Source organism: Drosophila eugracilis, unplaced genomic scaffold (assembly GCF_018153835.1).
Source record: "Drosophila eugracilis isolate 14026-0451.02 unplaced genomic scaffold, ASM1815383v1 contig_1951, whole genome shotgun sequence".
Taxonomy (NCBI): Eukaryota; Metazoa; Arthropoda; class Insecta; order Diptera; family Drosophilidae; genus Drosophila; species Drosophila eugracilis.
Window position 1 is genome coordinate 110,796 of NW_024572812.1, and position 18,393 is coordinate 129,188.

Sequence of the window (18,393 nt, forward strand, 5' to 3'; positions counted from 1 at the left end):
ACCTCTGGTGCGAAGCCTTCTTTCCGAAGACACATATTCGGCGATCGGATGGCCGGGACGTGGTACGGTTGCCCTTCGGAACTAACATTGATCCAACTATGGTTCTGGGAAGTTTGCATCAGATGGCGCTGAATAGGTTCTTGCAGTTGGAACGAGGTCTGTCGAGCAGTCCGGAGCGGTGGAGCAAATATGTCGAGGAGATCGAGGAGTAATTTGCCCTCAAGCAGATAGCGTCCAGTGTTTCCGGGCACAGCTCTTCGCTTCGGCTCAGCTCATGGGAGACTTGCCGCTTCATCGAGTGAACCCTCCTAGTCGTCCATTCATTGCAACGGGAGTTGACTACACAGGCGCTATTGAGCTCAAGGCAGCACGGTTGCGAGGCACCAGCTTCTACAAGGGGTACATCGCCATTTTCATTTGCCTTGCAACAAAGGCAGTGTATTTGGAAGCGGTGACAGGCCTCACCACGGAGCATTTTTTGCTGGCGCTGGACAGATTCACCGGGAGGAGAGGGATGGTTCAGCACCTCTACAGTGACAATGGAACCAACTTTGTGGGTGCGGACAATGTAATGAAGAAGTTCTATTGTAAGCTTCAAGAAGATTACGATCACCTTATAGCCCCCAAGCTCGCGTCACAACGGACAACGTTGCACTTCAATCCTCCGCAGTCGCCGAATTTCGGCGGGCTGTGGGAGGCTAACGTTAAGTCGGTGCAACATCACCTGAAGAGGGTCATTGCGGATCGACGGCTCACCTATGAGGAGTTGACTACGTTGCTTATAAGCATAGAAGCATGTCTCAACTCGCGGCCGCTTTGTCCTCTCACAGCGGTCGCAGACGACCTAGAGGTGCTCACGCCGGCTCATTTCTTGATTGGGGACTCGCTGCATGCTCCTCCTGAGTTTCGCCCACAATCTAGGAACTTCGCGGAGCAGTTCCTGATCCAGCAGGCTATGGTACGTCATTTCTGGAAGGCTTGGAGTCGGGACTGGCTAGCACATCTACAGCAGAGGCCCAAGTGGTGCCGCGAGGCTGAAGGACTCCAGCTGGGCGACCTCGTCATCATCAAGGACGACCGTTTTCCGCCGTCGCAATGGCTACTAGGGCGCGTCGTCGAGCTACACCCGGGGACGGAAGCGTTGGTTCGAGTTGTCACGCTTAAAACCATGCAAGGTCGGTTGAAGCGTTCGGTGTCGAAGCTCTGTCCACTGCCGATCCGATCATAAGCGCCCTCACATACACACCTCAATTATAATTAACTCGTCTACCCCATTAACTCGTCGAACCGTAGCAACCATAAGAAAGCTTAAGATTTGTAAAGTAATTAAAAATATTAATTAATAATAATAATAAAGCACAATTAAACAATATGTCGACGAAATATAAAAGAGAGCTGTTCAGAAAGGCTAAATTAGCAAAGTCAGAACGCTACGATACGAGGCCCATGCCCTAAAATCCGTCACAGAGGCTGGTCTTGAGCTCTCAAATGTAGAAAGGAATCATCTCTCCATTGCTTAAACAAATTTTGTCCGTGACCGCAGGTCGTCGTGGCGTGTCAAATCCTTCATTAAGAAGAAAACCGTAGTATCCGCTAGAATCTACGTGGGTCGAATTGGCTGTTTCCCAAAAAAAAAGTTTGGACTTTTATCGATAAAAGCTCCATACAACTTTGTTACCTCCAAACAAAAATAGAATTAGGTCGTGAACACTTTCGAGCAATAATTTTTCACAACTTTCTTTATTTTTTAATCGCTTCCGTTGTATTTGTACCTGCTACTCGTAGAGTAAAAGGGTATATTGGGTTCTGTTCGTTCAATGTTCGGTCTTCCAGTGTAAAGAGGGGAGCGGGACCCAATAAAGCTTTTCGCTCGGGCGAATTTGGCCGCTGCTCTCCTCTCCCCTCACTCCCTCCCTCGTTTTGTCTTCATGTCTGTCCATATCATAAGATAATTTAAGTCGAATAAAATAGTTAACATTCGAACTCGCTATCGTTAGCACGTGTCCTGTCGTAGTTAATAAATTCGCTAATTCGAAAGTACCAATTAAAACCCTGCATTTCATAAGTTTTCGTTCGTTAAAATATTCATGGTGACCCCGACGTGATTGTTTTATAAATTCGTTGTCTTATTATTTATCGGCCAGTGAATCGGTTTCCGCTAAGTAACGTTACATATAAAGGAGAGAGCCACCGGCCGAATACCACACATACACACTCTCGCACTGATATCGCTGCCAGTTCATTCGACCTCTGTGGGGGGCGATGCTGCCGCAAAAAGATTCCAGTGGTTATAGAGGCACAGAAGGAACAAAATCCCACGTCGCGAACGCAAATTATCCCGGAGGCTTGAGAAGAAGAAGTCGGGGCGTTGTGGAGTATTTTTCAAGGGCCGTCAGCTTTATTCTGCTGCATACATGGAACTAAAATAACCAAGCTTAACATAAGAAAAAGCCGCTACCGCCAGAGCGGACGATCGCCGACGGCCGACCGCTGCAGTTGGACCCGAGAGAGAGAGAGTGCAAGATTGGGCAAAGAGGTGCGAGCGCGGATGCGCTCTTCAGCGCGGATTCGCTCTTCAGCGTGGATGCGCTGTTCATAGCGGATGCGCTCTTAAGCTCAGATGAGCGGCGGCACAACGGCCCCTCACTTAAATAACCTCTTTTTGCATTTTCGTTCCGGTCGTTGGACAAGTGCAAGCGTTGCTGTTGTCGCAGTTTTCAGTTTTTCGGCTTTCGGAATTTTGGTTGAGTTTGTACTACCATTTAAATTTTTTGCGAGCGGCGTATTAGTGCCGAAGAAATTAACAAATAAAATATTAATTATACCCGTTACTCGTAGAGTAAAAGGGTATATTAGATTCGTTGAAAATGATGTAACAGGTAGTAGGAAGCGTTTCAGACCCTATAAAGCATATATATTCTTGACCAGGATGAATAGCGAAAACGATGGCGCCATGTCCGTCTGTCCGTATAAACGCTGAGATCTCAGGAACTATAATAGATACACCATGAAGATTCTTGAGGTCCCTATGCAGCGCAAGTTTATTACAGCATCCGGCCTCACCCATTTTAACCGATTTACCAAGGATTTTTAAAATCGGAACGTTATTTCTCTGTTTATTAGGAAATTTAGGTTTTAAGGCCTCACATGGTTTGTGACGTCACTATCAATTACTCAACATGCTTTCTCTGACAATAGGTGGCGCCTTGTGAATTTCGACTAGCAAAATGAATATTTTAAAATTTTGTAGAACAGTAACGGGTATCTTATAGTCGTGCCACTCGAATATAGCGTTTCCTCTTGTTTTATCTTTTATTTCTTTTCGAAAATTCATCGACAAGCTAGCATCCAAAGATTATACATACTGAATTTAAACTTTTTAGCTCTAATAGTTCCTGAGATATCAGCGATTCAAATGCACAATGCTCAAAATGAGTTAAGTTAATTTGAAAGCAAAGCCAAACTGGAGTGAGTGAGTTGCCTCGCTTACGTACGACTCATTCGCACAAAGAATAGAGAAAGAGAAACGAATTGAATGAAGTGAAAACTCAGAAAACTGAGACGCTGAATTCGAACGATTCAAGTTGCAACTGTAAATAAATGGAAACCTAAGCAATTGAAATGCGTTATTACATTCATAGTTTTTTATTTAACTTATTTCTAAAACATAAAGGCTATTAACTTATTTATACAAAAATGCATGGTTTTCTCTTAAAGTAATTTATAAATTAACAATTACTAACCGATTTATATAAATTCATAGTTTTTTCTTTAACTTACTTCTAAATTAACGATAAATCTAACTTAAATTTGAATGCAAAAACATTATTTTGTTAATATTTTCCGAGTTAGAGGCTATTTGAGTACGCTTTTCGATAATTAAATTTCTTACGTTTGAGATTGACAGGTCACAAATACACTGTATAATACAAAACGCATGTTAATATCTTAGCACAAAAAAAACAAAGAAACAACTTGTTATAAATATATTAGGCTGTCAAAAAGTCTTGCGGTATTTTTATTGAATTTTCAATTGTTCATAAAATTGGTTACAATAATGCGATTCAAGTCAAATATGTGCCGTTTTGTTTGATGACGCGTTCCCAACAAGATTCCAACTTCATAATGCCCCTCTCATAGAAGATCGCTTTCCTATTGGCAAAAAACTCGAAGAGCCAATTTTCACAGGACTCTCTTGTGGCCAACTTTAGACTGTACTATGCGCACTTATCGAATCTCTACTGTACTTATATACAGCACCAAGGCATACATAATTTATATGTATGAATACACTGTGACACTTTGTTGCAATGTTATTGTAAACATCCCAATTCAAGTGCATGTGTAACATGGTCACATATATGCGCTATAAACTTAAAGTGCTGACCACGCGTTTCCTCGCTGGCCGTCGCGTTTTTACATACATAACAAAGAGAGCGCATAACACATTCCTTCCGCCAATATATAACAACATATATATATGTATACATAAAGCAGCCGCTCCGCTGCTGGCTTTACCAGCTACGCGGCTTAGCCTAAGCATAGCCTTAATGATTTTGTACAAAAGAGATATTGTCCAACAATTGGAGCGACACGTACATGTTGCTCCAAATAATAAAGATCACAATACTAAATCAATGTGTTTGAATAATGAAGATTGCATTGCAACTTCACCAGATGGCATTATAAAGAACTTAATCTAAAGTTATTGCATTGACAGCGGTCTTGTAACAACAAGAGACAGAACAGCGACATCGGCAACAACAACAGCGACTTCGGCAACAACAACAGCGACATCGGCAAAAGAAACATTTCACCATAAAACTGATGGACAACAAGAGAAAAACCAAATCTGAGTGAGTAGAGTTGAGTAATGGGCAAGCAGCGCGGTGGTATAAACCACAAAATAAATAAAAGAATAGCAAAACTAAAGTCGCTAATATACAAACAAACGCCACCGCCTGCATGGTCTACAGCCCAGAAGTTACAAACTGAGCTTGACCATCTTATAGAGACCCTACGGGTTAAAAAAGAAGCCTCTCACTCTAACTCTCACTCTAATAACAATCAAATAAAGAATTTATTAAAAAACAAAGCCGCCCGCATACCAGCAGTAGTGCCGAAACTACAGAAGAGATGTCCTGTTGACTGCGAGGGACCGCTATTCTCACCACATTGCTTTGCGACGTGCAACCAGAAGAAGCAATAACCTGTGCCAACCCAGATACGGCACCGCCACGCACATCAAGCTGGCCAAGGAACCGACAGTGCCACAGAGGGCACAGAAGCTGGCCGCACTACAAAGAGTGCAGGAAATATCAAATGCTGAACATAGAATAGAAATAAAATATTATGAATATAAAACAAATTGTAAACCCTTTTTGCTCGATAGCAGCGCAGCTCGTATTGCTGTGCGAAAACTAGGTAGGAAACTGTCAAACAAAACATAATCAAATTTAAGAAAATTTTAAAAATATAAAACAGCAACAAAGATTGCATAATACAACATTTTAAATATATTTTTGCATTCTACCAATATATATATAAAATTGAATTAAATTTACAATACTAAATAAAAATAAAGAAAATTTGGAACAAAATATATATATACGTATGTATACTTAAATATGAATATAGAAAGAGCCATAAGAAAGACACATGAAAGGGACCCAGATTTCAGTAGAAGAATTAAGCAGTTAGTATCTGCAACCCCTGTTAGTGTGTACGAGCTAGAAACCCTTTACGTAGACACCAGAGAACGGCAAGGGTACACCCAGACAATGAGTGCACTCGAATCATGTGTGCCTTTTCGGCACTCAGAGTGTGATCGGCACCCTAAAATAAGGGTGTGTGCCTTGCACACCCAGTACTCCTTTGCACAGACACCCGACACACTCATAGCAAATGAAGCGAGTGTCTGAGACACCCATGTTTTTGGGAAAAGTGAGTCGGGTGTCTTGAAAATGAGTCGAGTGTCTTGAAATGATTCGAGTGTCTTGAAATGATTCGAGTGTCTTGAAATGAGTCGGGTGTTTCGGGTGTCTTCAGCTGTATTGCATGAGCAGGTCATTGAGGGTTGACCGAATAATTTTACATGAAAGGAAAGATGGAAATCCCAATAATTTAATCATAGAAAAGTATATTTCTAATAATACAAATTATTGCCGTCTTCAGTAACTAATATTAAAAAATAAGAGTTTATAATCATAACAAGTATTTAATGACAAAGTCTTAAAAAACCCAAAAAAAAAACGTACATTGCATCAATATTTTAGGATTTTCCGTGTTGTTATCAAACCATCTACCTGCAAATGTATTCCCGTTTCCTGCAGATGCGTATAAGAATACAGATCATAAGTCAATTGCACTGCGAATAACAGGTAGATGGCCTGACATGGAAAATCCTAAAATATTTGGCCTTTTTTAAGGGACCATTATTGGGATTTCCTTCCTTCCTTTCATGTAAAATTATTCGGTTAACCCTCAATGACCTGCTCATGCAATACAGCTGAAGACACCCGAAACACCCGACTCATTTCAAGACACTCGAATCATTTCAAGACACCCGACTCATTTCAAGACACTCGACTCATTTTCAAGACACCCGACTCACTTTTCCCAAAAACATGGGTGTCTCAGACACTCGCTTCATTTGCTATGAGTGTGTCGGGTGTCTGTGCATTAGGATCATGTGCCTAGAATTGAGCGGGTGTCAAAAACGCAAACACCCTAAACGCACAAAGCGATCTGTGCACTCCGGGTGTGTGCTCTTTTCTTGCTGTTCATGAGTGCGACACACACTCGAAATGTATGAGTGTGATTCGGGTGCCGAAAAAAGACACCCTTGACGTTCTCTGGTAGACACATATAACTGTCATGTCTCTCCATTATTTCACTGCGCCGCAACCCAACAAGGAATAGTACTGCAAGTGAAATCAAGAATAGATGAACATCCAATTCTAGGTAGAACTATTGTTATGATGGTATCTAAGAAATAATCACCATCCATAACATATAATGGAATGGAATGAATTATTAAAAGAACTATCAAATATTAAAGCTGAATTTGACAAATCACATAAGTCACTAACACAAAATAGACTGATATAGAAAACAACGGTCAAGAAACACATAGAAATATTAGTTAAGAGCTTTAATGAAGCTTGAGTCCTAATATATGAACACAGAAACAAGTTAAATCAAGATCATTAGTCTCAAGTATCGAAGTTTTTGATCAGACTAAGATCCAATCTAACATCTATTAGAGAAGGGTTCAAACTTGATATTTCAATACCAAATATTCTTAATACTTCAATAACAATTTAAGCTGGTGACGAACCAGAGTCAAAAGAAGTTATTGACCAACAAGATTTGGAAGAGGAAGAAATAAATAATCTCACTATCCCAGCTATACTAATGTCTGAACTGGAAAACTTTGCAGATTCAGATAATAGCTTGAGCATAGTTGAAGAAAAATTTATTACAATGGCACAATCAAATACTGATTTTATCAACAGTGCATCAAAGCTTATACCAGTATTTGATGGTAACAAGTTTTACAAGTTTTCTTGATGCATTGGAGATTATAGAATCAATAAAAGGCAAACACGAACAATTAGCTATTTCAATAATAAGAACAAAGCTAAAAGGTGTCGCCAGAAGTCATTTCCGGACTAAAGAGCAATGTCAAAGGCGAAACTGTAGAAGTATTATCAGCTAAACTGATGAATTTACAGCAACGCAACAAAACTTGTAACCAATACACATCAGAGGTTGAGCAGATGACAAAAGCCTTAGAAAGTGCGTACATAACGGACGGCCTACCACTTGCGTTAGCCAGAAGTTATTCTACCACTTGCGTTAGCCAGAAGTTATTCTACCACTTGCGTTAGCCAGAAGTTATTCTACACAGTCTGCAATTAAGGCAATGGCAAAGAATTGCGCAATTGATAGGGTGAAACTTATCATGCAGGCTGGCACTTTCAACACCATAAATGATGCCATATCCAAATTTGTTAATAGTTGCACATAAGCAACAGGGCACGCTAATAGCGTCCTGTATTTCAATGGGCAACAAAACAATAATAGAGGTAGCCGTGGAAGCTACCGAGTAAGGGCTAATTACAACAACAACGGCAATCGCAGATACAATAACAATAATAGAGGAAGAGGACAGTACAGAGGAAATTACAGGGGTCGCGGTAACTCAAGTCGCGGGCACGGTAACAATAACCCTTCTAACGTACGTGTAGCACAAAGCAGTTCGGAAAACTGTCAGACACCTTTAGGTACCCAAAATTAAATAAAAAAGTACACACAATAAACTTTAGTATGAATATGTTTGTAACCTTTAAAAACACTTCTACAAACAGTACTCTCACATTTCCGCTAGACACAGGAGCAGAAAGTTAAAGAAAACTAGTTAAAGAAAACTCAGATGTCTTTGATAACATCGAAAAAGAAATAACTGTAAATATTCAAGGCATTGGACACGGCATTTTCACATCCAATGGCTTAATCCAAATTGAGCTACAGACAAACAGATATATTATTCCACATAATTTCCATTTAGTCCCTAAAGAATTTGCAATACCATGTGATGGAATAATAGGAGTTGACTTCATAAAAATTTTTAATTGCAAACTAGACTGTGAACCAGAAAATAATTGGTTCATACTAAGACCAAATAACCTAAAATACCCCATTTATGTTCCAATAAAATTCAGCTCCGGTAATAATTTAATGCTATTACCACCGAGATCTGAAGTTGTCCGAAAGTTAGACATTAACTCAACAGAAGATAAAGGTCTTAATTCTAACCAAGAAATTACGTCTGGTATTTATGCTGCAAATACAGTGGCAACATCAAATAACGCTTTTGTCCGGTTACTGAATGCAACCAGTAACCGCATAGTCATCAAGAAGAGATAAAGAAGCAAGTAAATAAGCTAATAAAAGACAATACAGTTGAAGAATCTGTATCCGAGTATAATAGCCCTCTTTTATTAGTACCAAAAAAACCACTTCCAGGTTCAGACGTTAAGAAATGGAGATTAGTAATAGACTATCGCCAAATAAATAAAAAATTACTGTCCGATAAATTTCCCCTACCCAGGATCGACGACATTCTCGATCAACTAGGTAGAGCTAAATAATTTTTATGCCTTGACCTTATGTCAGGATTTCATCAAATAGAGCTAGAAGAAAGCTCAAGAAATATAACGTCATTTTCAACAAACAATGGATCATACCGCTTCACGCGACTGCCATTTGGCTTAAAAATAACACCAAATTCATTTCAGAGAATGATGACAATAGAATTATCGGGTCTAGAACCATCCCAAGCATTCTTTTATATGGGCGATCTAATCGTCATTGGATGTACAGAGCAACATATGATCAAAAACCTAATCAATGTATTTGAACTCTGTAGAAAAAATAACCTCAAATTACATCCACAAAAATGTTCATTCTTTATGCACGAAGTGACATTTCTTGGTCACAAGTGCACAGATAAAGGAATACTTCCAGATGACAAAAAGTATGATGTCATCATGAATAATCCCGTACCACATGTTGCGGACAGTGCTAGACGATTCGTTGCATTCTGCAACTATTATCGACGTTTTATAAAAAACTTCGCCGACTATTCACGGCACATAACAAGATTATGTAAAAAGAATGTCCCATTTTTATGGATAGACGAATGCCAAAAAGCATTCCTGTATTTAAAAAAGAAACTTATGGAACCAACCCTGCTGCAATACCCCGATTTTAGCAAAGAATTTTGCATAATCACTGATGCAAGTAAGCAAGCGTGTGGAGCAGTTTTAACCCAAAACTATAACGAACTCCAACTTCCAATTGCATACGCATCAAGAGCGTTCACAAAAGGTGAAAGCAATAAAAGTACTACAAAACAGGAATTCACTGGGCGATATTACTTTTTCGAACATATATATGGCAAACATTTTACAATTAAAACGGATCATAGACCTTTAACATATTTATTTTCCATATATTTTCCACATATTTTACGGTCCAATGAAGACCTTTATTTTGGACATGGGAACGGAATATAAGAATTCAATTATAAATGATTTGTGCAAATATTTAAAAATTAATAATATAACATCTACTGCACACCACCACCAGACCGTTGGAACAGTTGAAAGAAGTCACAGATCTTTTAATGAATACATACGATCTTATATATCAGTTGATAAAACTAAAAACGTCCTGTATGGATTCAATATTTCGTATACTGTTTTAACACGACCCCTTCTATGGCACATAACTAATGTCCATATGAATTAGTATTCAGAAAGACAAGCAGTCTACCAGAATATCTTAATACCATAAGTAGTATAGAACCTATATACAACATAGAAGTTATGGCCAGACATGGCCAGAGGGGGGAGTATTCCCCCGGATATTACCTAGTTAATGTTATCTGCATCCTCGCCTTTCCAATTCCAGGTGCCTTCGTCCTTCTTTTACACAGCTCAGTCTTTATTTTCCACGAAGCTACGTTAAAATAAAACAGTAATCGCTTTTATACGTAACAATGGTTTTATTGTTGCAAATAATAATGGTCTGCTGGCTTTGGGGGTACAAATCGAAGTAAATCTAAATCATAATTTTGGCGGGCTTGTTGACAGCACAACGCTGGCAGAGCGGTTGCAGCTGTCCGATGCTGACAGCAGCGGTTTTGGGGATTTTTGGCCAGGTGCTAGTGTTGCATTTCCGTCCGTGTGCAGGGGTAGGGGTAGCTATGGCTGAGACAGCTAGCGATCTTCCATTGTCGCGCTGCTGATAGCAGCGGTTCTGGATATTTGGGCCAACGTGTTGCTAACCTCCAGGTGCTAGCTCTGCATTTTCGGTTGGCCGCGGCGATGGGAAGGGGTAACGGCAGCTATTGCAGGGGCAGCTAGTGGGCGATCAGTGCTCTTCCATTCTCACGCTACTGCCGTTGAAATTCTGCCGGTGCAATTCTGCCGTTGACGTTCTGTCGCTGCGTTGTCGCTCTGACGCCGCTGACGTTTGGTGTCTGCACTACCGCTGCTGTGTCTCTGTTGGTCGTCGGGTTGGCTGAGTGGGGTGATGAGGGAATGTCTGGTATCCGGATCGAGAGGCAGTGAAGGGAAGGGGGCGCTTGGCCGGTGTTAACTCCTCCACACCACAAGATCTGTGTCCCACAGATTATTAGGTTTTGGTTGCAGGCGGGTCCCGCAGTACTAAAAAATTTTATTCGGTGTGGTTCAATGTCATTCTGATTAAATGTTTCTGTATAATTGTGTCCCTTTGTATTTAATTAGCAAAGGGTCATTGTAAGAGAGGTCCCAGGCAATGCAAAACACAAAAGACAAATTCACAAAAATTCACGTTTGTTAATATATGATATGTGCAAATAGCGTCCCGCCTTAGACGCAACTTGCGCGTTCTCTCGCTTGCCGAAGACTACTGACTCTTTCCCTCTTCCCGCTTTCGTTCTCCCACGCATTGTCCCAAAACGCGAGAGCGATCAGTTATTGCTCTCCGCTCCCCGCTCCCAGCTTCCAGCACACTGGGACAAGCAGCAAACTTAACATGACGCCCGCAAATGCTAGGTAGAGCTAAATAATTTTTATGCCTTGACCTTATGTCAGGATTTCATCAAATAGAGCTAGAAGAAAGCTCAAGAAATATAACGTCATTTTCAACAAACAATGGATCATACCGCTTCACGCGACTGCCATTTGGCTTAGAAATAACACCAAATTCATTTCAGAGAATGATGACAATAGCATTATCGGGTCTAGAACCATCCCAAGCATTCTTTTATATGGACGATCTAATCGTCATTGGATGTTCAGAGCAACATATGATCAAAAACCTAATCAATGTATTTGAACTCTGTAGAAAAAATAACCTCAAATTACATCCACAAAAATCTTCATTCTTTATGCACGAAGTGACATTTCTTGGTCACAAGTGCACAGATAAAGGAATACTTCCAGATGACAAAAAGTATGATGTCATCATGAATTATCCCGTACCACATGTTGCGGACAGTGCTAGACGATTCGTTGCATTCTGCAACTATTATCGACGTTTTATAAAAAACTTCGCCGACTATTCACGGCACATAACAAGATTATGTAAAAAGAATGTCCCATTTTTATGGACAGACGAATGCCAAAAAGCATTCCTGTATTTAAAAAAGAAACTTATGGAACCAACCCTGCTGCAATACCCCGATTTTAGCAAAGAATTTTGCATAATCACTGATGCAAGTAAGCAAGCGTGTGGAGCAGTTTTAACCCAAAACTATAACGAACTCCAACTTCCAATTGCATACGCATCAAGAGCGTTCACAAAAGGTGAAAGCAATAAAAGTACTACAAAACAGGAATTAGCAGCAATTCACTGGGCGATATTACTTTTTCGAACATATATATGGCAAACATTTTACAATTAAAACGGATCATAGACCTTTAACATATTTATTTTCCAAGTTTAACCCAAGCTCAAAGTTGACACGTATGCTGTTAGAATTAGAAGAATATGACTTCACAGTCGAGTATCTAAGGGGCAAAGACAATTTTGTAGCAGACGCTCTATCCAGGATAACAATATCCGAATTAAAAGACATACAAAATAAAATCCTGAAAGTCACTACCAGGTACCAAAGTAGACAGAATTTCTGCGCAGAAAATAAAACAGTAGAATTGCCAAAGCAATCTACAGAAAAAGCTTCTCAGCCCAACGTATACAACGTCATAAACAATGACGAAGTACGTAAAGTAGTGACCTTGCATATAAAAGATTTGCTATGTCTCTTTAAACATGGTAAGAAAATTATAGCAAATGGAAATATTGATTTAGGTCAACTATTCCCAAGGCTTGAAAAAGAAGCCGGCCCGCGCACTATAGCTCCTAAAGCAAAGTCAAGCTCTTCAATGGCTAGGGGGCCGATGCGCCTCTCTCCCTTGCCGACAGCATTGTGCCTAAACCGCAACGCATAGGCCGTGACTCGTACAGCCCGGCTAAAAGTAGAAAATCTGCCAACGAACGACGGAAGCGGGACTGCGTGGTGAACTCGTACTTTGGCCGCCTTTGCCTCTAGTGCGGCATCGTTGGTGTCGACCTGTTCGAACTCCATAGAACCCCAGTCACTCGGACTGCGTGTAAGCCACTCAGGGCCTCGGCACCATAGGCCAAAGCCCTTCAATTCACCCGGAGACATTCCTCTTGTCGCACAGTCCGCTGGATTATCAGCCGTGCCCACATGCCTTCATTGCGAGGGCGAAGAATGATCCAGAATGAACGCGGCCCTGTTGGCCACGAACGTCTTCCACCTAGGGATGTCCCCGTACAGCCAGTGTAAAAGGATTGTGGCATCCGTCCAGTAGAACGATTCGATGGGTAGGTCGCTTAGCCATTTAGCCGAAGTAAGCCATTTTACCAACTTGACGGCCAAAACTGCGCCACTCAGCTCCGTTCTAGGTATAGTCAAGGCCTTGTGGGAGTCACCCTTGACTTCGAGGCCAACAGTAAGCTATAGCATGCTCTGTCCTCGCACTCGAGCCTTAGGTAGACCGAGGCCGCATAAGATGTCGAAGAACCGTCGCAGAACGCGTGAAGCTGAGCTGACACTATACATCCAGGGGAATAATGAATCCATCGGTCTATGCTTATGTCGTCGATCCTCGTCAACCAGTCCCGAAACGTTCGCCACCGTTCTACGAGGGCCGGAACCTCGTCGTCCCACTCCAGCGCCGACTGAGTGCCATCCGCATGCACTTTCTTTGCCATGGTTACCTCCTTTAAAATCAACTTTTCCACGATGATGTCTGGTGCGATGAGACCCAGCGGATCAAGCAGCCTAGCTATGCTCGATAGAAGAATCCGTTTGGTAAACCTAGCTGGAATCTCAAAATTGACTTGAAATTTAAAACAGTCCTTATTCGGGAGCCAATACATCGCTAACGCCTTGATAGGATCCGTAGTGTCCCAGTTTAAAGGAGTCCGGCTGCACTGATGCTCCGTAGGAATCGAGAGCAAGAGACTGGACTCGTTACTGGACCATTTTCGCAACTCCATGGACGCGGATTTTATCGCCCCCGATACTTGTGTCCGCTTATCCTTTGCCTCCTCCAACGTGTGAACTCCGAAAAGAATGTCATGCACATATATTTCGCTCATCAACACCTCTTCCGCCTTGGGAAACGAACGGCGCTCGTCCTTCGCCAACTGCTGGTTGATCCTGATGGCCGTGAATGGTGCGGACGCCGTACCAAAGGATAACGTTGACAACGCGAAAACGTTGATGGTCCCATCCACCGCCCGCCATAAAATACGCCGGTATTGGGCGTCTTCCGGATGAACATCTATACAACGATACATCTTCTGGATATCCGCTGCAAAAACGAAACGATATTTCCGCCAATTCAGTATGACGTGCGACAAATCGAAGTAAATCTAAATCATAATTTTGGCTGGCTTGTTGACTGCACAACGCTGGCAGAGCGGTTGCAGCAGTCCGATGCTGACAGCAGCGGTTTTGGGGATTTTTGGCCAAAGTGTTGCTATGCTCCAGGTGCTGGTGTTGCATTTCCATCCGTGTGCAGGGGTAGGGGTAGCTATGGCTGAGACAGCTAGCGATCTTCCATTGTCGCGCTGCTGATAGCAGCGGTTCTGGATATTTGGGCCAACGTGTTGCTAACCTCCAGGTGCTAGCTCTGCATTTTCGGTTGGCCGCGACGATGGGAAGGGGTAACGGCAGCTATTGCAGAGGCAGCTAGCGGGCGATCAGTGCTCTTCCATTCTCACGCTACTGCGGTTGAAATTCTGCCGGTGCAATTCTGCCGTTGACGTTCTGTCGCTGCGCTGTCGCTCTGACGCCGCTGACGTTTGGTGTCTGCACTACCGCTGCTGTGTCTCTGTTGGTCGTCGGGTTGGCTGAGTGGGGTGATGAGGGAATGTCTGGTATCCGGATCGAGAGGCAGTGAAGGTAAGGGGGCGCTTGGCCGGTGTTAACTCCTCCACACCACAAGATCTGTGTCCCACAGATTATTAGGCTTTGGTTGCAGGCGGGTCCCGCAGTTTAGGGATTCCTTTGGTCGACGTTATCTTCTTCCAAATGATGAATACCGTTGTCATAATGGAGAGGGCTATGACTATCTCCACTGAGAAGGAAATCCAAATCTCATTTGGGTTAGCACGGCGGGCATTGCCATAAGGTGTGTTGATGAGTAGCTGCTGATTGTTGCTTCTCGCCAAGCTGTCCTCCTCTTTCAAGATGGTATTCCAATCCGATTTGTCCGGTGATCCCGCGACCCATTTCCAGGCTGATCCTAGCCAGTCGATTGAGCGTTGTCTTCGTGTTGGTGCGCAAACCATGCGCGAGATTCCCTCTGAAGCGTGTTGCAGATAGTGGCCAACCAGTGCGTTGATACGTTGGTCGGTTACCACCATAGCGTGCACATGAAATTGTAGATTCTTATAATAAAATAGTTTCTTTGTCTTAAGCCTAATGTTTCTGTTGGTGTTCTTTGTATTTTGTTGTATTATTCGTATGTTCTTATTACTAAAAAATTTTATTCGGTGTGGTTCAATGTCATTCTGATTAAATGTTTCTGTATAATTGTGTCCCTTTGTATTTAATTAGCAAAGGGTCATTGTAAGAGAGGTCCCAGGCAATGCAAAACACAAAAAACAAATTCACAAAAATTCACGACCAACGCTTCCGTCCCCGGGTGTAGCTCGACGACGCGCCCCAGTAGCCATTGCGACGGCGGAAAACGGTCGTCCTTGATGATGACGTGGTCGCCCAGCTGGAGTCCTTCAGCCTCGCGGCACCACTTGGGCCTCTGCTGTAGATGTGCTAGCCAGTCCCGACTCCAAGCCTTCCAGAAATGACGTACCATAGCCTGCAGGATAAGGAACTGCTCCGCGAAGGACCTAGATTGTGGGCGCAACTCAGGAGGAGCATGCAGCGAGTCACCAATCAAGAAATGAGCCGGCGTGAGCACCTCTAGGTCGTCTGCGTCCGCTGTGAGAGGACAAAGCTATAAGGTGATCGTAATCTTCTTGAAGCTAACAGTAGAACTTCTTCATTTCGTTGTCCGCACCCACAAAGTTGGTTCCATTGTCACTGTAGAGGTGCTGAACCAGCCCTCTCCTCCCGGTGAACCTGTCCAGCGCCAGCAGAAAATGCTCCGTGGTGAGGCCTGTCACCGATTCCAAATGTACTGCCTTTGTTGCAAGGCAAATGAAAACCGCGATGAACCCCTTGTAGAAGCTGGTGCCTCGCAACCGTGCTGCCTTGAGCTCAATAGCGCCTGTGTAGTTAACTCCTGTTGCAACGAATGGACGAGTAGGGGGGTTCACTCGATGAAGCGGAAAGTCTCCCATGAGCTGAGCCGAAGCGGAGGGCTGCGCCCGGAAACACTGCGCGCTAACGTCAGCTGCGCACCTCCGTGCAGAGTCAAAACATGCGAGTGCCGAATTACCAGCTCAGTGAAATGATGGGAACTTGGGAGTATTATCGGATGCCGGCGCTCATATGGCAAGTTAGAATGCCGTAGACGCCCCTTCACTCGCAGGATGCCTTCCGACAAGATCGGCGGCAAGCTCAAGAGCCTACTTCGCGCAGGTAGCCGTTTACTCTCTCTTACTGCAGCCAAATCCATTGGGAACGATTCCCGCTGCACGATGCGCATCTTACTCTTCTCAGCTCTGAACAATAAGTGATTTCATAAAAGACAAAAGTGCAGCTCGACGAAAGTTGCATTGAAGAAACTCCGAAAGTATTAAACACTCGACATTCGGCAGCTATCCACGCCGCACACACATCACTCCAGCGCAATCCACTGGTTCCACTAGCTGCGACGGCTTAATTTAGCTCCATTAGCTTTACTAGATCCACAATCCAATAACCATGACATCCCGAAAGACCGCTGGACGTCGCGCCACCACCAAGAAGCGTGCCCAACGCGCCACCTCCAATGTCTTCGCCATGTTCGATCAGGCACAGATCGCTGAATTCAAGGAGGCCTTCAACATGATCGACCAGAACCGAGATGGCTTTGTCGAGAAGGAGGATCTCCATGATATGTTGGCATCGCTTGGAAAGAACCCACCGGCCGACTACCTCGACGGCATGATGAACGAGGCACCCGGGCCCATTAACTTCACCATGTTCCTCACGCTCTTCGGTGAGCGACTCCAGGGTACAGATCCTGAGGATGTGATCAAGAACGCCTTTGGCTGCTTCGATGAGGAGAACAAGGGTGTCCTGCCCGAGGATCGCCTGAGGGAGCTGCTAACCACCAAGGGAGATCGGTTCACAGATGAGGATGTGGACGAAATGTATCGGGGAGCGCCTATCAAGAACGGCCTGTTCGATTATCTGGAGTTCACTCGCATTCTCAAGCACGGTGCCAAGGACAAGGATGAGCAGTAAGATCGCCAGGAATCGATCACTTAGCCAGCTGCCTCTCCAATCAGCCTGTCCAAACTATACATTTTCATGAGTTTCGTTTTGATAATTTAATATATATATATATATTTTTTTTTGCTTTCGCGCCTTCTGTTCTTTGAATCCTGAAATTCCTGTACTTACCTGTGCATTTAAATTAAACGAAGAGTTAGCCAGCACAAGCGAATGTTATGTACGATATTGTAGTGTGTGGAGTTAGAGCTCGATAACACCATTTTCCCGAAAAAAAACCCTTTCATAAGTATTAACTCATTGAATATACATATATTTACCTATATACAAATACATACTTATACAAGAATGTGGCAATAGCTCCTAAAGCAAAGTCAAGCTCTTCAATGGCTAGGGGGCCGATGCGCCTCTCTCCCTTGCCGACAGCATTGTGCCTAAACCGCAACGCATAGGCCGTGACTCGTACAGCCCGGCTAAAAGTAGAAAATCTGCCAACGAACGACGGAAGCGGGACTGCGTGGTGAACTCGTACTTTGGCCGCCTTTGCCTCTAGTGCGGCATCGTTGGTGTCGACCTGTTCGAACTCCATAGAACCCCAGTCACTCGGACTGCGTGTAAGCCACTCAGGGCCTCGGCACCATAGGCCAAAGCCCTTCAATTCACCCGGAGACAGTCCTCTTGTCGCACAGTCCGGATTATCAGCCGTGCCCACATGCCTTCATTGCGAGGGCGAAGAATGATCCAGAATAAACGCGGCCCTGTTGGCCACGAACGTCTTCCACCTAGTGATGTCCCCGTACAGCCAGTGTAAAAGGATTGTGGCATCCGTCCAGTATAACGATTCGATGGTCATTTAGCCGAATTAAGCCATTTTACCAACTTGACGGCCAAAACTGCGCCACTCAGCTCCGTTCTAGGTATAGTCAAGGGCCTTGTGGGAGTCACCCTTAACCCAA

The 18,393-nt window shown here is 43.3% G+C and overlaps 1 protein-coding gene across 1 annotated transcript; it reads left to right on the top strand.

The window, feature by feature from the left end:
- Positions 1–16,709: 16,709 nt before the first annotated feature.
- Positions 16,710–17,796, top strand: LOC108111699 (myosin regulatory light chain sqh-like). The gene has a single exon (XM_017221248.2). The coding sequence runs from the start codon at positions 16,925–16,927 to the stop codon at positions 17,447–17,449; it is 525 nt and encodes a 174-aa protein (XP_017076737.2). The 5' UTR covers positions 16,710–16,924; the 3' UTR covers positions 17,450–17,796.
- Positions 17,797–18,393: the final 597 nt, after the last annotated feature.